The sequence below is a fragment of the Neopsephotus bourkii genome, unplaced genomic scaffold, assembly GCF_033783945.1.
Source record: "Neopsephotus bourkii isolate Nb327-2 ecotype Australia unplaced genomic scaffold, CSIRO-AGI_Nbou_v1 NB_1638, whole genome shotgun sequence".
NCBI lineage: Eukaryota > Metazoa > Chordata > Aves > Psittaciformes > Psittacidae > Neopsephotus > Neopsephotus bourkii.
This window is the reverse complement of record NW_026902113.1, coordinates 2,929,023-2,953,879: the sequence shown is the minus strand read 5'-3', so window position 1 is coordinate 2,953,879 and position 24,857 is coordinate 2,929,023. Positions and strand designations below refer to the sequence as shown.

The following is a 24,857-nucleotide window of genomic DNA, read 5'->3' as shown; positions in this document are numbered from 1 at the left end:
TCGTGGCAAGCAACCACTACTGCCAAGTACTCTGGCTGCTGTGTTTGAAAGAAATGGAGAAATCTGATTTAAGTACAGAAAGAAGAGCAAGGCCTGTGAAGAGCAAGGAGCTAGACTGATGTACACGGGCTGGTATGAAAGAAAGGATGCTAGCAGTAGGCTAAAGCAAAATGATATGGCAATGTGAAACAGCCATACAGTTGCTCCAAGGGCTGTGCCATTAAGGTTCCATAACAGACTTTGTTAGAATAGGTGTTTCTTCATCCCATCAGACTGGACAGGCTCTGAAATCCACTACTCACTTCCAGATCACTGAAATTTACCTGAAGCTCCAAGTAGGTATTCTGCTGTTGCTGTTTAGTTTGTTGCTTTTTTCATTATTTTCTGGTTTCCACTATTACTAACATCTGTGGTATCATCTCTATAAGGTGGCTGCATTGCATTCAGCCAACAACCTCCTCTTTTGGTCACAGCACAACAGAGAGAAGTTAGCTGTCTTGCTGAGCATCTTAAACTACCATTCATCAGTAAATTATCTGTGCACTTTCACTGGAAACCGTATAGTCAAGAAGTCCACCACATTTAATTTTCATAAACCATTTTCATCAACGCTTCAGTGTGGAAAAATTGTTGTGTAAGAGGAAACCACTCTATATTTATCATTTCAATTATCCATTCAAGTTATGCCAATTATGACTGGATTTTTTTTCCTTCTGACAACCACTACGCTATGTAAGAGGCAGCTTGTTGTCACACTCAGTTTCTTATTAGAGTCCAAGACAACAGAAAAAAGTGGCCAAGGACTTGGCAGGTATGGTTCACACATTCCTGGCCATTCATACTCCAGACTCCATACGAGGCTCCATGCTTTATCAAATTCTTGGCTAAAAGGATGCATGCCTCAAAGACATACAAGCAAAAATCTCTGCCAGGCACAGCACCCACAGAAATACAACACTATTCAGTTTTAGTACAGAATTTGCTGTAGGAGCTAGCGTTATAGAGTTTGCAGAACAGAAAAGACATGAGGTTCACACTTACACCAGTACCATACACTGATAAAAAAATTGATGAATGGATTGGAAGATTTAAAGCTGTTAAGGAACAAAAATCTCGAAGAGTTAAAGGCTTTTTAAACAACCACTCATAGATCTTTCTGACCTAAATACTATAATTATGGTTGATTTTCATTACAGTTGTTCACTTCTGGGACAACACTGAGTATTAATTCATAGGGTGACGACTCTTCATGTGGGCACTGCTGCTTAACAAAATATGGCTAATCCTGGCAGTGCGAATGTAATTTAGAACTTAATTCCTTACTGTTTAAAAAGTATGCATAAAGAAACCCCCTAACTAAGGAGATTGCCAGTGTGATCAACTTTGGTTCTTACCACTCCTTCTACAGAGCTGAAGTGTTAACTCTGCATTGCCAAGAAGCCTGAAGCTTAAAGCTACCCTTTGATACCCATCAAGACACATTGCATGTTCCAGTCTTTTCCTGATTAGAAATACTTTGCTGTTAGCTATCAGTGTTGCTCTAACTCTGATGACTAAGAATATAAAAATGACATGGTTTGTTAAGTGAGGTGTTACCTGTTATATTTGGAATAAGACATTTTGGGGTGGGGAATAAAACTTGTTTACAAGGGATGTTTTTTTATGTCACAGCACAACAGAGAGAAGCTAGCTATCTTGCTGATCATCTTAAATTCCCAGTTATCATTCATCTGTGCACTTTCACTGGAAATCAGAAACCACACAGTCAAGAAGTCTTTATAGTCAAGCACAAACAGCAGACATCAAGGTAAGTACCTGTTGGGAATGACTGTTCTGGGTGTAACCTAAATTAATATTCAAACACGGGAAGACTGATGATCAAGTATGTCAACTAGGAAAAATGACAGCCTAGAGAAGTGAACGTCTGTGGAACAACAATGGGTTAATAGTTGATGAGATGTATGGAAAACTAGTGGTCATAAAACTTTTACTGAACAAATAGCAACTCCACAGCTTTCAATACTGGGTGGAATTGGCACTTCTGGTTCCCACGTTTGCCTTTGTAGGTCTTTCCTGAGGATCAGGTTTCAGACATGAAAAAAAGTTTTCCTTGTTCCAGCTGGGTGTTTCTGGTTGTTACTGATTGTCCTTGTGAGTTAATCCTGCCCTGGAGCTGTTGAATAAAGAGTTCTTGTTCCAACTGGGTGTTTCTCTTTTTTTATTGATCATTATCTTTGTGGGTTAACCCTGCTTTGGAGCTGTTGTTTAGTTTCACCTGCACCATCTCCACAAAGACATTTCAACATCTCACGGACAAAATGGATCTGCGATGCTTCTGTTTAAAACCCATGGATTTTGACGATTCCATTGTGGGACTTTAATACTTGTGTGAATGTCCTAGAAGTTATACACCTACCTCACCTACACCTACCTGATAAAGGACAACCTTCACCAATCAAAGACATTCCTCTAAGAGGTAAGATTGAACCTCTGAGTGAACTGCCTGAATGTCAGGGCCACGAGTGCACTAGTAAGCCTTACAAGGTAATAATAAGCCTTGACCAACCTCCATCCACATGCCCTCTGCTCATTCATCCAGGAGTGCTGCTTCAGCTCTGGCCTGAGCTTCAAGTCTGCCTGAGCTGCATCATAGCTGTGCCTGTCCCCAGCTGCCCTGATTTAGTGACTGCTTTTCCTGGAGGGACTCCAGATTGGCAATCCTGTCTGATACCCTGTCCCCTGGACAGACATTGGATCTATACTATAACCTTGTTTGTAAGCCATCTCTTGCTGTTCCCTCCCAGCTGGACTCCCTGGATGAGGCTCATCACCTTGACTTGGCCAAGCCTGCTGGTGGACCCTGCCACTCTCACTGCCCTGCTCACATCCTGTGGGACTGTGCCTTGGTTGGTGACCTCCTGTGGCCACTCTCAGAACCCAGCTCATCTGCACTGTGGGGTAGTCCCATTCTTGCTGTTGACACTGGATATCCTGCATAAAATTAGGACAGAATTTCCACCTCACCAATCCTATTTTCATGTGGGAATCTATATGAGAAATCATTCAGTATGCCACGTACCAGAAGGAGATGATAACTTCCTCTACATTTTCCCAGAATGCTTCCTTCTTGGCATATAAACAACTTCCAGCCACCTCCAGATACATTGTCAGAAGTTTGCTTTCCACAGAACAGTAAATACCAGATCAAACAAGATCATGCCAAAGCAATCAACACAAGACCTTCCAACACCTCTTCCTTTACACAGGAAACAGTCTGTACTATTTTGCAACACAGCCTAGTTCCTGCTAAGTTATCACTTCTGCTGTAGTTATGTAGCTATTTCCCACAAGCCTATGACTTCTCTTTGTTCCATGTATCTTAGCTACTCTTTTCCAGCAGATACACAAGTTGGGCAATGTCAATTAGGCTGCTTCAAATTAAATTGCTTCCAGTGTGTTCTAAGCCTGACATTCACTGGAGCTGTGCACGAACATTCGTATCTTTATCTTCTACATATACATTAGTTTAACAAAAAATATTAGAATCATAGAATAGTTAGGGTTGGAAAGGACCTTAAGATCATCCAGTTCCAACCCCCCTGCCATGGGCAGGCACACCTCACACTAAACCATGTCACACAAGGCTCTGTTCAACCTGGCCTTGAACACTGCCAGGGATGAAGCATTCACAACTTCCCTGGGCAACCCATTCCAGTGCCTCACCACCCTCTCAGTAAAGAACTTCCTCCTTATATCCAATCTAAACTTCCCCTATTTAAGTTTTAACCCTTTACCCCTTGTCCTATCACTATAGTCCCTATTCTTTCTATAAGCTTTGCCTCATATGGGTTACGAGTATTTCTGAGCTTTACTGCAGTCAAGCTAGCTGCAGATACTCCTCCTACTGCACTCATAAAGGAAAGCTTTGGAAGATGATCTCAGAAAATTCACAGGAAAAAAACGCATGTTAGTCTTCAGGTACCTCAGTCATGAGAACCACACAGGAAGCAATGCAGAACAAACGTGCAGGAAAATGCTGGAAGTATAACACACACACCTATTTTCACCAAATGAAAACTATGGGACCTATGTAGGCTAGAATTATTTAAAACAAAACAAACAAAAAAAATCTTCATTCAACATTTTAGTTTAGCACTGGCTTGCTGACACTTACAGAGCAAACGCCTGTATAATTCTCTCATTAAGGAAGAAAACCAGATTTCACACAGTATCCAAGTAGTTTCACAGCCTGTGTACTCCCAGGCCAGTCACTTTCCGTTTCTGGCTCAGATGCATCACTTGACATGGAAACATCACTGTGCTGCAGCAAACACAAATGTAGTAACATGTGGCAAACATTCTACCTCATTTTTGGTGATGATCACCCTACAATTATCCAAGTGTTTCTTTTCTAATTTATTAGAAAGCAATATTTAGCAGTATGTAGTTTTCCTTCCTTTTAAAAATAACCAAGTTTGATTTTACTCATTAATAAATTGCCTTTCAAAGATGAATTTCTAATATCAACTCTCTCTTAGAGGTACACAAGAAAAATTAGGAAGAATTGAACATGGCTGTTACCTTTCACTTTTCCTTACTGCCTTTGTGGTTGGTTTCAGAATTTCCTAAGCACATAGTGAAATTTCAGAATACCTCTACTGCATTAGCTCTGGTGATTTAGCAGCATAAAACCAAACCAGAGAGTGTCTGAAAATGGGCACCACTTAAACAGGCTGTGACCACAGAATCATAGAACCATAACTAGGTTGGAGAAGAACTTTAAGATCATCAAGCCCAAAGGTTATCCCAGGACTGCGAAGTCCACCACTAAACCATGTCACTGTCGGCCTTGTTTACATGGTTTTTGAACAGCTCCAGGGACAGTGACTTCAATACTTCCCTGAGCAGCGTGTTTCAGTCATGATGAAACGTGAAAAAAATTTTTCACGTTTTTCAGTGAAAACTTTTTTCCTAATATCCAATCTAAATCTTCCGTGGTTCAGCTTGAGGCCATTACCTCCTGTCTATCACTTGTTACCTGGGAGAAGAGACTGACCCCACCTCACTACAACCTCCTTTCAGGCAGTTGTAGAGAGCTGTAAGGTCACCCCTGAGCCTTCTTCAGACTAAACAACCCAAGCTTTCTCAGCTGCTCCTCACAGGACTTGTGCTCCAGACCCTTCCGGAGCAATCAACATAGCAACCAGCTTTGTTTCCCTTCTTTGGACATGCTCCAGCACCTCAAAGTCCTTCTCGTAGTGACAGAAGGTGCAGCCTCACTAGTGCCCAGTACAGGAGGATGATCGCTGCCCTGACCCTGCTGGCTACGCTTACTAATACAAAACAGGATGCCGTTGGCCTTCGTTGACACCCGGGCACAAGCTGGCTCATGTTAGGGGCCTCCAGTCAGCACCTCCTTTTCCTCTGGGCAGCTTTCCAGCAGCTCTTCCCTTAGCCTGTCGCGTTGCGTGGGGTTGTGTGAGCTAGAAGGGACCGGCTCACACCAACAAGGTGACTGCTATTTGCAGGCCGCTCTCCAGCTGCTCCCCCGGCTCTCGCGGGCACTCGCGGTGCCCGAGTACCGCTTCCAGCAGTAACTGACTGCTCTCTCCTTGCGGTACCGCAACACGCGACCGCCCCGCCTGCTGTAAAACCGGCGGGACGATGAAGGGGGCGGACCTCGGCGGGACGTCCCCGTGGAGGGGCGGGCTGAGGTCGCGGCCTTCGTTGAGGAGGCGGCACCGCGCAGCTCAGCCGTCCGCTTCCCTCCGTTGTGCCGGCGCGGGCAGGCAGTGCCCGGCGTGTTCCGGGGGTCCCCCGTATCCTCGGTAGCCATGCGGCTCCTCACCGGCGCTTCCAGCGCAATGCGGACGTCAGCACTGCTGCTGCTGCTCGCTCCCGGTTTCCGTGAGTAGCGGCAGCGGCGGGGCGGGCGGCGACAGCGCTGCTTCTCTCTGGTAGCCGTGCGGACCCAGGCCTTGCAGTGCAGCCGGGAGCGGGGCCGGGAGTGCGGGTGCGCGCTCGCTCGCTCGAGTGGCCCTTGGCTCGGGTTTCTAGGTGCGAGCAAGCGTGGGGGGTTGCCGGTTCCTTCTTCCCACCGGCACTTAAGAGCCGGGAGCGCACCTTGCGCCGGGCCGTGCCGGGACCGTAGCGAGAGTCTTGGTACTCGTGATGGGTTTGAAGCGGAAACCGTAACTGAAGAGCACAGAGAAAGGGATGGTTGGGGTGTGAGGGTTCGCACACAGCGGGAGAGGCACAAACGCGCCCGGCCCTGCTCGCTCTTGGCTCCTGTCTTCCTGCTCCCCTGCGAGTGCGAGCATGAGCTGGGAGGTGGGGCGAGCGGGAGATGTTCCCCAGAGCCCGCAGGTGACGGGGGCCTGCCCGTGGTGGTGTCCGGATAAGCGGGTCTTTGGAGAGCCGGAGAAGCTGCGGTGCCCTAGGCCGGGCTGGGAGGAAATTCTTCCCTTGCGTGTTGTCGCTGTTCCCCGACGCACGCTGTCATTGTGGCCAGTGGCTTTTTGCAGCTTCGGGGATGTGGTGGTTTTGCTGCTGGGGCAGATGGTGTGTGTTCTGTCGTGCTTCTGCCCGACGCTTGCAACGATGCCTCTTTTCAACGGCAGATTCTAGTCAATGCAAAGCCTCCTGTTTTCTTGTGCTTTAACTCGGGTGGTAGGAGACCAGATTCGGGGGATAACAATCGACATGCACTCAAATAAAATGAGAGACAGAAAAGTCTGAGCTCCTAGAACTGCCTTTTCAGAAGACTTAAGTGCCCCATACTTCCCAAAGTAAAGAAGCCAAAAGATAGATACCATAATTAACTTGCCATATATAATGAGGATTATCAGTCAGTCCAGCAGTGTTAATATGTTGTCTAGTCTAAATTATAATTGATATTAAAAAAGTAAAATGAGGGACATGTACAGCTTTATAATTGACCTAACAAAAAAAAAAAAAAAAAAAAAATAAAAGGAAACCCCAAGCCAAGCTGTTTTTTTAAGAAGTTTACCAGTATTCTGTGTACTGGTTTGCCTTTTGGATCTTATGGCCTTCATTTCACACAGTAGACTGTCATTTAGTTTGATGTAAGATAGGCCTGATCTTTTATCATGCTGCTTCCTGAGTGCATGTGCTGGTTTAACTGAGCATTCAGTTAGTGCTGTCTCCTGGGGCAGAGATGATCTCATTTAACTTTTGATGGTCAAATATAGTCTTTCCTTTATATGTGGATTTCTGGTATGGACCCTGTTTATAATATATGGAGAGTTGTGCCCTTTTAAGGTTCAGTCTAGTGTGTCTATTGAAGTATCCTTTTTTTCTGCACACTTTATCAGAAACTTCCAGAAGCTTCTGCTGAGATTTGTGTTGATCTCAGCAAAAGCTTATGATTCACTAATGAACACACAAGAGAAAGTGTGAAACCCATCAAATACCACGATTTGCAAAAAGTGAAGGTGGCAGTAAGTTTGCTCTTACTCCCAGTAGATTTGTCCTTACTCAAGTTATTTTTTCGGGCAAGCTGGTTATTTCAACGTAATGTTGTTCTTTTACTCTGCTGGACAGTTTATTTCAGTATGTCACTAAAGTTAGTGGAAGAAAGCTCACTAAAATGTTACAGTTCAGGAAAAATCCTTCCCACTATTATGCAAAGCCCAGCTGGCTTCCTGATACCTTAGGGAGTAAGAAGAAGCATGCTCCCAGGCAGGAAGGTGCTCCCATCCTCTTCCTGTTCAGAACAGATAGCTAGCAACATCTTCCAAGATCTTACCTGTATACAAAACAACTTTCAGTACAAAAAATAAGCAGCAGCAGCCTCCAGACCTGAAAACAGGCATAGCATCTTTCTCTTAGATTCAACTTCTTTTAGAAACAACAGCAAAAGATGTTCTTTTTCATTCTTAAATTGACCAGTGCTGAGGATTGGTTAGTTTCATTTGGTTTTCCTTAAGCATCTATGCAGTGGTGTTTACACTTCATTTTGCAAGACTGTGAAGTAGTTTCACAATGTTAAGGCATGTCTGTAAAGTTGCTGGGATAATCCTGCCTGACCTTTGTCTCAGGATGACCTACTTTTTTGGTAAGTGAAGAATGCCACTGCGAAATAGGTACCAAAACACCTTCTTGAGTCAAAGGGAAAAGAAAGAAAGTATCCAGAAAGCAGGGATTTGATTTAAAGTTTGTTAAAATTGCCTGGCAGATGTTACAGGAGATTTGGGGTCCTGGGTTGTTTCTGTTTTAATCTCCAGAATTTGAGTTTCATTCATGTCAGCTGAGAAGAACGAGTATCCTGATGGTGGAGACTCTCTAGGCCAGAGTTATACTGAAGTTGCTGCTCTTAACATCTCTGCTTTAGCCATCGCAGTACCTCAACTGTTACTCATTTAGATTGCTTCGAGGTTGGTGTCAAAGTCTGAGATCTTCCTGATAGAGTGTGCATTGTCAGTGCTTCTGTACTTTTTGGGTTTTAAACCAACAAAAATGTAATGACTTGGCCATAAACCTCTCTTATTTACTGGCAATGCATCAAACTTGAGAAGATACAAAGGCAAAATTTTATGTATGACTTTTGAAATGTCCCCAAAATGAACGTGTAAAGTTGTGCTTAGCAAAAATGTGAGTTTATGTATTAACATCTTTCTGCAAAGAGGTTCAGTTAAGACTAGTCATAAAACTTACAAGTCCTTACAGATACGTTTCTTTGTAAATCTTATTTGTCAAGATAAATATGTTTATCTTAAATAACTTTGCAGGAGTGGGGAAATTGACCTTTGTTACGTGCAGGAAATTGAATGAGTAGTAACCACTTATCTGTGGATGCTTCTTCTTACCAGGCTTCATCTACAGAGAACAGTAATTTTGTATTTGCCTGAGCTGGAAACTGCAGGTTCCTAACTTTAAAGGTTCATGGGTGTTATCCACTTTGTTGATCTTTTCATGATCTGGCAAAATCATGTCCATTTAAAATCTTGTTGTGTTCGTTTTCAGTAAGTACTGGAGCTGTCCCCGTCACGTTGCAGCTGTCTATGTGGCTGAAAGAAGGTAGATTCAGATGGGATATTAGGAAGTTCTTTACTGGGAGGGTGGTGATACACTTACACAGGTTTCCCAAAGAAGTTGTGGCTGCCTTTTCCCTGGCAGTGTTCAAGGCCAGGTTGGACAGGGCTTTGAGCAACCTGGTCTAGTGGAAGGTGTGCCTGTGGCAGGAACTGGATGATCTTTAAGGTCCCCGCCAACCCAAAGAACTCTGTGATTCTGTGTGTTTAGCACAAACTTGGATCTTCAGCTCCTGTGTCTGCCTGCCACTTCTGGAAGCTGAATTCCAGCTATAAAGCTAGAAAAACTGTCCTAATTTTGCCCTTTTGAAAGTTTGCTTATCCAGATTGTCTCCAGCTTCTGTCGTCTTAATGCAGTAGAGCAACAAAACCGCGAGGGGCCCTGCAGGCGCTTGGTGTACCAGACTGTGCAGTAGTGTTTCACTTCAGGAAGCACACTTGCCTTCAGATACACCCCAGGCAGCCACAAGCAGTTATATTTTGAGCTGCAGCTGCACCTAACCTTAAACACAGGAAAACAGTTGTTAGACAAAAATGTTGTTGACGCCCTTTCTCTATTCTTTTCCAGTATGTGGTGCGTTGTTTTACCTTGGGTATTTCCTTGGTTTGGTTCTGTTTCATCATGAAAAATTAACAGGGAGATCCTTCGTTCCTCCTCGCCTTCCTCTTTTCCCTGCATCACAGGGGAAATAAGCATCAGCATGGAGTTTCTCTATCAAGATTTGTAGAATCAATACTCACACCTGCATGTGTACACCTCGGTCAGTGCAGAATTCTGGCCCTGGCACTTCTGCTCCCTGGAGAAGGCCACACTGTTTTGCTTTGGGCCTTCTTGTCAGAGCCATCGGTGTGTAAAAGCATATGCTGCTTTTCCTTTTGCCTTAACCCAGGAGTTCTTCCTGCCTCTCTGGATGAAGTCTCCTACTGTCCCTGTAGTAATACACACTGCTTCAGATCCAAAACCACAGTCTGAGGATACACAGCAGTTTGGGAATAGTGTCATATAAAGATTTTTCACTTGTCTTATTCAGTGCCATGTATTCCAGTGTGGCATATTCTTATGCAGTACCCCATGTTAGTATGTACTTGTATTCTGGAGCAGCTGCTAGTGATCCAAATTAAGAAACCTGTCAGTCTTTGGGGTTTTTTTGAGAAGGGGGAAAAAAAAAATGACTGTATCTTTTAAGCTGGATAAGGTCCTCGATGTCCTTCAAGGTGTGCAATCCAAGCTGATCTGAACTAGGACTAACACAGTCCTGTCTTCTCTTTTAATTCTTGCCTCTGTCTTTCATCTAATCCTACAGGGAGCCCATTCTGCTGGTTGAGGTACCTAAACCCATTGTGTGCTGTTGTTGGGGGGGGTAATGTTCTGTTGGCTTAGCTTCCTCAAGTCATTGTTCAGTGTGGGGTGACTTGCTCGGCAGGACTGGATCCTTCCCTGGGAAGCTTAGTTTACCTATGTCCCATATTTCTTTTTTGTTTGTTTGTTTGTTTGCCTGTTTTGCCTAAGCTCCCTAATTAAAAAGTCTGACGTATCTTGCAGCGCTGCCCGGAGTCTTCATATTACAGGGGTTAGATACGATGAGTGGTTTGCCATTTGTATTTGCAAATTTTACGTTTCTGAGATCTTCACTAAGGTTTTGGAACCACTAAGAAAATGCCCTATTTCTGTGATACTTAGTTCAGGTTATTCACTTGCCTTTAGCAGAATATTGTTGTAAGTGATCAAAACTGAACGCTGCTTGGCAAAGGCAGAATCCACACAAGTGATCCTCTTGCATGTGTGTGAGTGCCAAACTTTTCATTCTGTGTCGTTTCTCTAAATTTTACCACTTGTCTGCAGACCAGGCCTAAGGACAGAGGAACCTTTTAGGGTATGATGATACTTCACTGGGGATGTGATCCTTCTCTATCCCACTTTCCACCTGTCAAATGCTGTATGAATGCATTAGCATGCTGTTATAGCCCTAAACTAAGCAATGTAACTTCTGAATGGAGCTTACTGTTTTACCATGCTGCCCATGTAGGGGCAGAGCAAGTGCCCATCTGCCTGCAAATGCATTGCAGGCTTTATAGGAAAAGATTTACATGGGAAGTTCTTTCTCTTTTGCTGTAGGTAATGTAGGTCATGTTATTACTGAAGGAAGGCCTGATTTTCTGCCTCTTCTTTCAGTTTCCTTTCATCTCAAGAAAGAGAATTTGGGATGGCGATGATGGGGAAGATAAAACTGAGGATGGGAAGGAGTTCCAGTTCATTTGATGGTTGAGTAGTGCAGGTGTCATTTTTAATGTGCTAAGAGCAGGCTGTTGTGGTACCGTGCTTTTACATCATCATTGTACCTAACTCCTGTCCATAACAGTTTAGTCGCTTCTATGCCCAAAGCAGTTGACAGATGTTGTACAAACTTCCTCCCCTCTCCCCCCACTTCTTAGTAATAAAGCACCTAAAATTATCTTATTTTCTTGGGTTTTATGTAGGAAGTGAAGAGATGATGAATACCAGCAGTACTACACCCTTCACAACGATTCCAGACCCTAAGTTGAAAGGTAATGCGCATTTCTGTTGGTGTTCCTCAGTAGCATCAAGTAAAACAGTATGTATTTTGTGTACCTTAAACTGCTCTATAATAGTTTGCCCTTTATTTCATTTTATTGAATTGTGAATAGCTGTAGGGTAGGAGGGAGGTACTCTAATTGCCACATCTATTCCAGGACAACTAAAGATACTTAAGAATAGCAGAACACAACTTAATCCTCATATACTTAGGTACCCCAGAGTAACAGAGAAAAGAGAAGTGGGAAAACTTGATGTCTAGAACTAGAAAGACCAATATACAGTTAAAAAGAGAACCACCAGCTCAAGACGTCTGCTAGGCTGGAATTGAGTGCTCTTGAGAAAAAGGCAAAGCACTCCTTCATTTTATTTTTAATGTCAGAATGAATTCTAGGTGCACTGTGCTTGAGCTCATTGCTAAAGCACACACTGATTTCCTAGTGTAGTCTCACTTTGACGTCATTAAGCTGTACACCTTTAAGCATGTACCATGCAAAAGGCATGTTCCTTGAGACATTTTGCCCTGTACTCCTTCGCTCGTATCACTCGCTGTTGGCCAGCTAGTGGAATGTATAGCCAGTACTCTGCTCATTGACTCACCCTGTCATGAGTTGATTTCATTGCTGACTCCCAAACTCCACACCCAAATCCCAGGCAGTGTACATGGCTTCTTTTCACCTGTATAAGCATGCAGTCCACATCCAGTTGTTTTCCCAGGGTTGCAGAAGTAAGCACTCTTAATGTGGGGGAAACCCAAAGCTGTGTTCTGGTTACAGTAGTGGGCCAGTATGGGAAAGGTGTAGCCACAGGCATATCCATGGCTTACGTTGTTATAAAAGTCAGCATATCCAAGAAAAAAAATTATTTATACAATCACAGACTGTTTCTCAAAGGCAATTTAAATCTGCAACTTAATATTCCAGCTGTGTCAGTATATATCCAAGGGTTGTGTGTACAGTACGCAATGATGGGTGTCCTGGATTCATCAGTAGCAGTCATTTTTCTCCTTAGTAGCTGGTGCAGGGCTGTGTTTTTGACTTTCAGCCTGGGAACAGCACTGGTAACTCCGATGTTTTTAGTTGCTGCTCAGTAATATTTACTCTGACTAAGGACTTTGTGAGTCTCATACTCTGCCAGGGGGGAGGGGAAGCTGAGAGGAAGCAGAGACAGGACACCTGACCCAAACTGACCAAAGAAGTATTCCATACCACAGCACGTCATGCCTAGTATATAAACTGGGGGCAGTTACCTGGAAGGGTGACATCACTGCTTGGGTCAGGCTGGGTATCAGTCGGAGGGTGGTGAGTGGTTGTATTCTCTTCCCTCGTTATTACACTCATTATTATTGGTGGTAGCAGTAGTGATTTGTGTTATACCTAAGTTACTGGACTGTTCTTATCTCAACCCATGGGAGTTACATTCTTTCGATTCTCCTCCCCATCCCTCTGGGAGCAGAGAGAGGAAGGGGGGGTGAGCGAACGGCTGCTTGGCATTGAATTACTGGCTGGGATTAAACCACGATGGTGGGTTATGTCAATGAAAACTCCAGGTGATTCCCTCTGTAATTTCCTCCCTCCTCTTTTTTGGTAGATGATATAAAAATTTGTTGCATTTGTTTCTACACCTGAGCTTGTTCAAAACATATATGCAATTGCAAAGAGGGTTGCCAGAACTGGTTTAGACTAGATTTCTCCAGTGGTAAGAACAGCACGTCTGTTAAAAGGAAATAGGCTTCTTGATTTTGGTAGCTCTGTTGCTGTTCTCATCATCATTGAGGTCATGCCTTTTTATTTTCCAGCTATGCGGAAAAGCAGTAGAGCTGCTGCGAGGCAGATAGCACTAGCAGTGTGGGAGGATGCTGTAAAAGATCGGTCACTTCAGAGAATAATCACAGAATGGGCATAGACAATAGTGCAGAATGAAGGGAGGAAGGCATGGACAGTGGTGCTCCCACGAATGCGAGTTACCAGAAAGCTCAGTAGCTCTGTGCCTGGAGGAAGAGACCATAAATCTGTAAGAAACTCGGAAGATGGGTGCAGCAATGAGGACAGAAGTGGGAGGGTGCCTGAGAACCCAGAAGTAGCATGAGTTGCTGAAAAGAAAACTGGTAAAGTAGAAGTGAAAGAAAGGAAGGAAGGACAAAGCCATTAAGACTGAACCATGGTTTATGTTTTAAGTTTTTGGAAACAGGTACATTCTTAAGACCGTCTGTGTAGAAAGAGCATAATCTTACTGAAAGATGCTTCACAGGGTATTGGTCTTTCCCTCCCTGACTACTCTGTGCCCAGCATGAGACCAGTTTGTAGCAGAGATGCGGAAAAATGAAAGGAAAAAAAAAGGATTGAGGGACAGGAAGCAGAACTGAAATAGAGGAATAAAAACTAGAGGAAAAAACCCTACACTGCTTATGTAGGTCAAGAATGTCAGTGACAGTATAGCTGGTAACAGCAGCTGGAATAGGACATGGTGTAGACGTGGAAGAGAGAAAAAAGAGGAGATGTAAAGAATTCAGATTTGGGCACTGCTGTACATACACTGTAACAATTTTCTTGCTGCACTGAGATCTGGAAGCGTTTTGCAAAGGAGTAAACTCATCTGGTTTGGGATGGAATACTTTCTGCTCTGCTCACACCTGTAGCCTTCAGAGATAGCCCAAGTATTGTGTTGTGGGTACGTTAAAATGAAAATTAATAATACTTCTTTTCTTGTTTTGTTTTCCTTGAAGGCAATAGTAGTTTGCCCTCCAATCTCACTATTGTATCATCTACAAAATCAACAGCAACATCTACAGTAGGTATGTATGTTTTCATCTGTCTGTTACTATGAACCTAGAAGCTAGCTGCAAATATACCCCAGATAACTCCAAATTTGAATGAAGTACCCAACAAAAGTGGGTATTTGAGAGAGGCATTATCATTTTAGGGCTGAGAGACAACTTGTAAAACAACTCCGAAATTAAGCTATACTGTTTTTCATGTTTAGATAACATGTTTCTCCAGTAGGAGCAATGACATTTCTGGTGCCATTGAAAAACAGTTATCAAAATAAAATTTCAAGGGAGAATTGAAAGTTAATTTTTCTCTCTAGGCAAATTTCTTCCATTTTCATGCATCAGTTATTGTGCGAACAGTGTGTATCTGTTTAATGTTATTTGACATTGAAGAGATTTAGGGTATAATGAAGTCCTGGGGGCTTGAGTTTCAAGAATAAGAGTCCATTTCCTTTTAGGTAAGACTCATGCCACCTTATACCATAGAAAATAAACCTTACAGGGAATAGTCCTTATAGAGCTCATAGCACCAAACACTGGAGTTGAGACAAAAGCAGCAGATATAGGACAATCTGTCATGGGTACTTTTCCCATTGTTCTACTACTACCCTCTTTCTTCACAACTTGGCAAAAGAACTGTAGGTGAGCATTATTTCCCAAGGCAGCAGTGTTGTAGTTGTGATGCTCCCACATAAGTAATGTGTTTACAAAACACATCTTTGTAGGAAGCCTGAAAGCAGACATTTAACCTGTGACAGGAAAAGTTCATCCACTTGTATATGCAGTGCTCCAACTGTTGGCTATGTCAATATGAGATTATTAAAAAAAAAGAAATTAAAAAGAATTCTGGACGAACTTGCACAGGTGTATTTCACCACATCAGTAAAGATCGGAGAAGAACTAACGTTATGCAGTTGTTCAGTCTGTGGTGCACAGATCAAAGGTTATATCTGAGGGAAGAGAAGCTATTTCCATGTATGAACTGGATCCCCTTTGTGCTAAGAGCCATGTGGAAGAAGGGCAGAAATATTGTGCCTGCCCTAGGATTCTTTGTGTGTTTGTGGAGTTTTATGCTGATCATGAGGTCCCAGCTATGTCATGCCATTTCCAGCGCAACTCTTGCTTTGTGTTTCTCTAGTCTGCAGATAACCTCTGAGCTACCACACTCAGAAGTTGCTTGTTACTCATTTAAGAATAAAATACCTGGGGGGAGGGAAGGGAGGAGGAATCTCTGCAAAGATGCAAAGACCTTCCATTTGATAGCAAGGAACTAGTGTGGTGTCTCATTCCATTGCCTGCAGTGTACCAGTTTAAACATGTCCTACTTGAATAGTGGAGAGAATTTTATAATCACCTTGTTGCCTTAGGGCCTTCCCCATGAGTAAAGTCATTGTTAACACAGGTGTTTCACCCACCCTGTGTTCCGACCCTTCAACTCTCTGCTCCAACATTGATTATGGGTTTCTTGCAGAGGTCTGAACTTTGCTGTGTTTGGATAATAACAGTTAAAAAGAGGCCAGAGCCTTTTTAAGCACAGTACAAACCTAACAGACAGCTGTGCCTTGCTTCACAGGGTTTATGATTCATAGACTTTTCTTTTTTTTTTACTTGGTTAGAAACTTCATAGATTCTAGAACATCCAGTTCATCCAGTGTTCATCCAGTTTGGTTATCTGTCTTGACCTTTTCAGAATAAAGACTGCAGGATATGTGTACTTGATTTTCTCAGTCTTTTTTTTATTTTAGTTTTTCTTTTTTGGGGGAAGCTTTTCATGGCAGAAGCAAAAGTCTCTTCCAGTTATTTCCCATGCAAAAGAGAGTATTTATTTGTTTTAGGAAGAGCATTCAATAATAATTACTTTCTATGTCAGCACCGTGCTTATGCAATTTGAGTAGTGTTTGGTCTTACTGAGTTAGAATACTAAGGGAATAGTGCATGCTGCTAAGAATTCTTATCTTTATACTATATATATAATTTTATGGATATAGCATATCTCACAAAGGCAGCATACAAAGTAAAATACTTGTCTCTTTTAAAATAAAGCATCATAAACCTTAACTACATTACTGGCATGTCTGCTTTTCAAATAATAAAATTCACTCAGGCAGTCCAGGTTTGTTTAGAATGAAGTTCTGTGAAGCCCAGCTGTCTTTTGTGTGAAAAATAATTAGGGAAATAAAAGATAAAAGGACAGATATTGCTAGAAAATGTTCTTTCATCTTAACTCTGTTGGTAAAATATCTTTCAAATAATATCTTTCAAATACACAGAAGAACAGATTTGTGTCCAGTTCATGTCAGCTTCCCAAATTCTCCAGCTGCCTCAGAGCCTCCCACTGATGTTTTGAAATGACTGATGCTAAATACATCATGAAACATAAGTCTGTAAGGGATTAACCAGATTTTGCTTTTTATGTTACATCAGCAAGTGCTGTAATCTTGGTAAAGTAAGAAAAAAGATGGCTAGTAGGAGAGGGGAAAGGTAATACACAGATTTGCTGAAATTCCTCATGATGGCTGCTTGGATGTTGTTTGTGCTGACTCGGGTTTTATGTAGGGTAATTTAATGTTTCTGGAATAAACACCATCTTTGTGTAACATCATTTAATAATGCTATGTATGGAGCAACCATTATATTGCTCAGAAACAGGAGCCAGTTTGACACTCAGAAATTATGGCTTTTAAAAAACCCCAGTAACAATAAGAAAAACCCACAGAAAACTGACTGGTTACACTTGCTTTCAGAGTTACCTTCTTTTTTTTTTTTTGGTATCCTTTCTATTAGGAATGCAGTAACCAGGTCTGGTTTCATGTCATATAACTGTAGATGGTTTCTACATAGACATTTCCTTGCTTATTTCCTACAATGAGGAACCATTTGACATTTATAGATCATTGTGCCTTTGAGGAGTTTACCTGTCAAGTATTAAAATGTGCCCTGAATTTTATCTGATGTATTTTGTACATGCTTCATAGAGGAACTGAATTTCCTAATTGTAACAAGGTAAGCACATGAATATAGTACTCCAACTGTTCCATCACAATGACTGCTCATTTCAAAGTGTTTCCCAGGGTTATGGCACAATACAATTATAGCATCAAAGAACAGGAAAATAAAAATCATTTTCTATAGGACTGTATTGGGCTGTTTAAGTAGTTTTAATGTTAAATGTCTCAAAAATGTTGTGTAGGTCATTTCTGAATGCTTACACTGTCATATTGTTTGGGTTTTATGTTTTTGACGTTCACATCTGTATTGTAAGAAGACATACATAAGTCTTAGCAAAGACACCATTCTGTGTGTAAGTTCTCATGTTTTAAACAGCACGTAAAGGAAGATTATTCTATAGAAGCATTTTAGATACTGTACAAAAAAGCAGAAATGTATTAAGTGTGCAGTGGAATTGAGATGAAACTACCTATTGTTCAGTTGTTTTAGCAAGTTTGAACATGGGTATAATTAAACATTTAAATATCCATACTGAAAAGCTTTTGTGGCATTGAGAATTAATCCAGTTTGTGTTAGGTTATAGAAATAATACAGAATAATAGAAACTTAACATGGTTGATTAGAAACTTAACATGAGCCACAGTGTGCACTCGCCGCTTTCTGCCAACCGTATCCTGGGCTGCATCAAAAGGAGTGTGACCAGCAGGTCAAAGGAGGTGATCCTGCCCCTTTATTCTGCTCTCATGAGACCTCACGTGGAGTATTGTGTGCAGTTCTGGTGTCCTCAACATAAAAAGGACATGGAACTGTTGGAACAAGTCCAGAGGAAGGCCACAAGGATGATCAGGGGACTGGAGCACCTCCCATATGTAGACAGGCTGAGAAAGTTGGGGCTGTTCAGCCTGGAGAAGAGAAGGCTGTGTGGAGAGCTCATAGCCTTCCAGTACCTGAAGGGAACCTATAGGGATGCTGGGGAGGGACTCTTCATTAGGGACTGTGGTGATAGGACAGGGGTAACAGGTTCAAACTTAAACAGGGCAAGTTTATAGATTGGATATAAGGAAGAAGTTCTTTACTCTGAGGGTGACGAGGCACTGGAATGGGTTGCCCAGGGTAGTTGTGAATGCTCCATCCCTGGTGGTGTTCAACAGCAGGTTGGACAGAGTCTTGGGTGATATGGTTTAGTGTGAGGTGTTGGGATTGGAACTAGATGATCTTAAGGTTTTTTCCAACCCTAACTGTTCTAAGACAGCTGCAAAGAGAGCTTCTTCCAAAAATTCCTTCATACATAAAAGCCTCATACTGTCTTCTTAGAGAAATACTGGTTGCATAATAGTCTTTATGTTTCTTGTTTGTTCCTGCTTAGAAAAGTGAGTATTCTTAAGATCATTCTAGCTGGTTGCCTTCTACTGAGGTTCTAAAGATTTTGCTATAAATATAAATCTCTATTATTGAATTTTGCTTCGTGGCATTCTGAACAATTCATTATTGCTTTCTGAGGAGGGAAGGGGAGTGTTATGTAAAGCAAAGTAAAATTAAAAGCCATTAGGTGTCACTTAAACTTGTGAAACAACATTCCAATCTTTGCTTTAACCTTGAAAGAAAGCTCACTACTAGGTAAATACCAGCCAGCAGATTTACTGTGGTTGAACTTTTATCACATGTGGAAGACTTTTTAAACCCTAAGCTTGACATACATACTGAATTCTTTCTGGTAAGTTTAATATACATGCAGCCTTATTAAAGTCAGTGTTTCATTCAAAAGCAAATTAAAGATTAAATCATTAATAAACAGAGGTGGGATGGAGGGCATTTTCCCACAGAATTCCTTCTTGTCAGAAAAGCTTAGTTTTCTGGAAAGTTGTGTGCTTCAAATGCAAAGCAAATCTTGATCCAGGATTTCATCACATTTTAAAATACTGTAAGTTTGGCATGATTCTATGGAATTGGAGAGTGTTATAGGACCCTTCTTCTAAAAATTCTTCAATATTACCCAGATTTTCTTTACTGCTTTTCCTTTAAACCATTCCTGACCTTGAGCCTTAGAAATCTGAAGTTAGGTCTTTCCAAATGGAGTGCACAGGGGAAGAGTCTGTATGCAAGCCTGGACAGCCATGCAGTGGCATTTTCATTGTTACTCTGTCATTCTCTTTAGCCATGATAAATACTATTTTATGCAATGAGTATGCAGTTTATTTTTTTAAGAATTTTTCCGTGTAATATCACTAATAAAAATTTCCCAGGTACGTCCACCCATATTACTCACCCTACCAGCACCAGTCAGCCCATCAACACCACTATGTCTGTCATCTTGACGACTCAACCCACCAAAACCAGCCAGACAACAAGATTCACCACAGCTCCATCAGTCACATCATCACAACCGAATATTACAGTGGTGACCACTTCCAAGATTTCTTTCACTTCTGTAACAGGTGAGTTCACATTTCAAGATGCTCATAAAGGTTTGTGTACGTGTTGGCACACGTTGTACATGAATTTTTTAGAGTTGGTAGTTTTATTAAATAAGTTATTTGCATGCTGAAAAATGAGAGTAAGGTGGGGTTTTGTTAGTTGAGTTGGCTACAATGATGTTGTTCTGAGCAATCCACTTACTTAAATAAGGCTTCGCTTAACTTGAGAGACCTGATACATATAGGAAATAAAATAAAATAAAATAAAAATAAAATAAAATAAAATAAAACGCAAGTGGTTTGAACCAGCAGCTACCAGCAAGGAGGTTAGCAGTATTAGGAGAAAGCCTGGCTTTTAAATACAACTTCTGCATTTGTTCAGCTCTCCATTCTGCAGCTTACTTGAACCTGTCTCTTAATACTTCCTTTTTCACAGCTGATATGTGGCTGAAAATATGCCTGCTGCCTTGATAGAAAGACTGAGTTTTGTTAGTAGTGTACTGAATGTTATCCCTAACAGAGGGTAGAGTATGACTATGAATGAATCTCTCTTCATGTAGAAGTTGTCAAATACAGTTTAACAGTACCGAAAAACAGGTGCAGAATTCGGTATTTCCTTATGGCTAGTTTGTACCACTTCATGCTTACGCTTCCAAACAAGTTAGGGTGACTGACATGTCAGCAAAGTGTTATCAGGTGGGTAAAGCTGTCATCAGCAGAACTTCTAGTTGGCCACAAAACACTCCCTGTAGCAAGTATAAATAGAGACAGGCACAGACCAGGTCTTTTCATGGAATTTTGTAGCAGATAAAACCAGTTTTCACACCAAAACTGCTACAGCTTACCTCAGGTCATGTTATCTCTGTCAATATTTGTGTTGGGATGCAGAGCTGATCTCACTTGGAGAGTGAGAGTGCAGTTCCATGAGACAAAGCAATCCAACAGCTCATTGCCACCAAAAGTATTTTACTCCCATCACATAACTACGCTGGCTGACTTGGTGGTTGTTGGATCACTCTGCAGGCTGATGCACTATGCTTGTCTGATTTAAGGCAGCTTCCTTTTCTTCTTAAATTTAATTTCCTGGCATTAATTTCAGGCCAGCTTGGTGAGTTAAATTGGCCCATTGAAGGGTACATGAAACACACTAGAACAGGCCTTTCCCTTCTTGGGCAGGAGCTGCATGTGTGAAAGAGGGGGAGAGTAGGGGGAAAATGGAAAGAGGGAAATGGAGAGAAGAAGTTACAGTCGGTCTTTCAAAGACAGCAAGCAGTTGGATCCTGTGTAACCAGAATCTGGCTCTTAAAAATGGAGTTCCAGGTTTCAGTGTGCTTGGCTGGTGTCCTGCCAGGTGATGTAAGTTAAAGTTGCCTGACTGGGTCTTTAGATGGTAGGTCAGTGGGGTGGGCAGGATATAGACAAGTCCCACAAAGCACAGTTTTGCAAGCTCTGTAAAAAGTGCCTTTTGTTATCTTTTTTTTCAGGCACATCAAAATCTGAGGCTGTCATAGCCAAAACCTCCAGATTTGATGTGGGCAGTTTTGTAGGTGGCATTCTGCTGACGCTTGGAGTCCTAGTTATTCTCTACATTGGATGCAAAACCTATCACTCTAGAAGAGGCATTCAGTACAGAACCATGTAAGTTCCCAGGGGATTGTCCCTTGTTAATGTATTACTTTCTTGAGAGGACATAGACAAACTAAACAAGGAGAATGAACTGTTGGACACATTGGTTTAATGCACATTAAGAGACTTAACTGTGATATTTTGTCTTTCACCACATCAGCTAGTCCTCATTATTATGCCTCTCCTCTGTGAGAGAGCTTTGTCTTGTATCTCACCCCTTTTATAGTGAATAGCTCAATCAAAATTGTACCATCTCATTCACCATTTATGCTCAGCTCTACCTAGTTTTCTTCCAGGCTTCCAGACTTGACTCCTTGTCTAATAATTAGTTTAAGAACTGTGAATTCTGAAAAACAGGTTGCTTTTCTTTTTCCTATTGAGTACCCTCCATCTCAGTTGAGAAGCTTTTTTTTAGTGAGGTGATGTCTTAGACTTGTTGGGATGTTACTGTTTAGGCCTCATATTTTCTCTCTATCTTGAATTTTGCTTGCTGGTTGTGGAATTTAACCAGTCCCTGCTGCACATTTTCCCACGTTGGTGTTTGAATGGATATTACAGAATTTATATCAACAGTATCTAAAAGGAAACCTGTTGCTGAGCTTTTAAACTGGCTTTAATTGCCTGTTACTACTGCGTACGGGTGAGATAGGATAAAAATGACACTGCAATAGCTGATGCAAAAATATATACTTGAATGAAAGCAAAAATGAAGTTAGTGAAGCTGGAGGAGTGTTGGCAAAATGCAGTTGTTCTGTTAACTTAAGATTTGGCTCAGAGAGGACTGTAACTCCCAGAGCAATGTGCCCTTAGTCCTTCCCAGCAGGATATTCTCTGTTCACAAAATAACCTCCTCAGTTAGCAGCAGCTGGGTGCCTGTTTCTCATATTGACAGTTGCTTGTACTGTAGGACATTAATTACTGTGTTTCTATTACAGTGATGAACATGATGCCATCATTTAAGGAGACTGCAGGGAAGAAGAAACCCATCCTGTCACAGCTGTTTAACTTGCTTCTGAAAGAGTTTCTTTCATAAAGATGATACCAGTCTCTAGACCTGCCTTTGGTGTGATCCTGCAAAATGTTGAGAACCTCTTTAAATATCCTGATTTTTTTGCATTGGTTTTCATAAGAAGAGGAACTCAGTGCTCTGTAGAGACAGTATTTTCTTTTTCCAGTATTTGTAGCCAAATGTAAAGAAACGCACATCTTGGGTCATTTTCAGGTACACACACAAGTCTAAAATAGCACAGTGGATCTCAGCCTTGCAATTTAGTTATTTTTCACATACTTTCTAAATCTGGTGTGTTCTATAATGGATATAGTAGATTAATTGGGATACATTTGAGACCAGGCATAGGTTTTTGCAAGTAAAATGGAGTATTTTTTTCCTAAGATTTTGTATTAAACTGTATTTATTTTGAAATTTGATGCAAACTGTAGTTTAGAAATTTTGGATTTTGAACAACTTAATTAATTTTTATTGTGCTATAAGGGGACATGGTTTGCTGACTGTATAGAAGGTAATAATGGGGAAAAGGTCTTAAGCTGCAGAAGGGGAGGTTTAGATATTGAATTTTATGAAAAACTTCTTCACCCCATCCAGGGGTTGTCAAACACTGGATTAGACTCCCCAGGGGAGTGGTGGAGTCACTGTTCCTGGAAGTTAAAAGATGTGTAGATGCAGCACTTGAGGACACGGTTTAGTGGCATGGTAGACTTGGCAGTGCTGAATTAACAGTGGGACTTGATTATCTTTCTTAAGGGTCTTTTCCAACCTAAATGAGTCTAATGTGTACTTACAACTTTAGTCATCTCACAAGTGACCTGCAAAGACTTTCCTGAGCCTAGCTGCAGGAAGCATGGACAGACTGCAAATAACCATCCATCAACCCTTTCCTCCAAATGGGTGCTTATAAGAAAACAGCCTGTATGATCCATAGCTTCTTTCTTATAGCATGTTCTACTAATGAAGCATGTGCAATTGAAAGTAAAATAAAAATGGGAAAATCTAATTGCACCTAACTGCTTCTGAAAATTGGCTTTAAGTTGAATATAGCAATCCCTTGAATCTGTATGTAATGTTTTAGCAGCATTTGATAAGCACTGGAAGTTACAAAGAGAAGTGGAAAATGTGTAAGATAGCATTTTAGAAGAATATGATTTGCATTTTTACAACTGTTTTCAGAACTTGGTACTGCTGCACATGTGTGCAGAGGCCTGGTCAAAAGGCCACAGAAGGCAATGGGCCATGTCTCAAGGCCTTTAGATTAAGGCCCAAATACACTGGGGGTCCTGTGCAAGATGGCTGATGCTGCTTCTGTATCAGTTCTGCACTGAGGTAAACTGAGGTAAACCTGCTGGCTTCAGTAGGTGGGCTCCCGATTTACACTGGGGTAAGGAAAACTAGAGCAAGAATCAAGAAACACTGAATAATCATACAGTCCTGCTTAGGCTCTGCTTGTAAACCTGTCCTTGGTGAAGAGAGTTGGTGTGGGACTTGACCATCCTGGTTACTGCTGGCAATATCGATAATGCAGGGCCCAGTGGGGAGGTAGGCACAGTTGAAGGTCACACCAGGAACTGCATGTAGCTCTGTCAGGGAAATGGGATACAACTCCTCAGGGAAAATAAGACTACAGCTCTGACACAGGTTAACCTTTTTGTTGAGCAATAATTTATTCTGAGATGCAATGTTAAAGTGGCTGTATTTTTCCTTTACAAGCAGTAAAACTGTTGAGTCCAAGGCACAGTTGACTCCAGCAAACCATGGCTAATGAGTAGCCTTAATAGCACCAGGTAGGCACCTGATGTGGGCATAGCAGGTCTGGTTTGGTTTTTACTGAGGTAAAGATCTAGGGGGAAGAGTGGTTTGAAAGTAACATTTTGTGATTTCTTCTAATTGCATTGTTTAGTGGAAAACCTGGGTTGGACTTGCAGAGTTTGTAAACAATTCTTCACTAGAACTGTAGATCCTCTATAGAAATTAAGAAAATTAAGTGCAACTCAGTTACTGGGATTACCTCTATTGTACAGATGAGTAAATAAAATTTAATCTTTGGAGTTACTATATCAAGTTTAGTTGGATTTTTATTTTAGTAGATGGCTTCATAATTCCATCAACCTTTTCCAGTCATAACTACTGATTAAGAAGTACTTGCATATACTTTAAAATCTTAGAATACCAGCTCAAGGGCATTTTTGCCCATCTCACTCATTTGTAATGTATTTTGCAATTGCATTGCTATAGTAAAGCAAAATTATCTGACTACAGATGTGTCAGTGCAAAGGTAAAACCTGGCCTCCTTTCAGGTTTGGGCACTAGACGAAGTAAGTGAGGTGCAACTGATAAATGTAAAGTTAAAGGTGAGATTTGCTTCCCAATAGTAAGTGAAAACCCAGCTTTGTTACACAGCTGTGAAGTGGGAGGAACAGGACAAAAGCCCACCTGCAATACTGCATTCAGCTCTATGGCCTCCAATGCAAGAAGGATA

General features: G+C 41.6%; 1 protein-coding gene across 1 annotated transcript; it reads left to right on the top strand.

Moving 5' to 3' along the window:
• The first annotated feature begins 5,677 nt into the window (after window positions 1-5,677).
• TMEM123 (transmembrane protein 123) lies at window positions 5,678-23,376 on the top strand. Its single transcript, XM_061374564.1, has 6 exons — window positions 5,678-5,901; window positions 11,532-11,600; window positions 14,333-14,401; window positions 19,570-19,761; window positions 21,225-21,378; window positions 22,302-23,376. The coding sequence occupies exons 1-6, from the start codon at window positions 5,835-5,837 to the stop codon at window positions 22,324-22,326; spliced, it is 576 nt and encodes a 191-aa protein (XP_061230548.1). The 5' UTR covers window positions 5,678-5,834; the 3' UTR covers window positions 22,327-23,376.
• The last annotated feature ends 1,481 nt before the right edge of the window (window positions 23,377-24,857 follow it).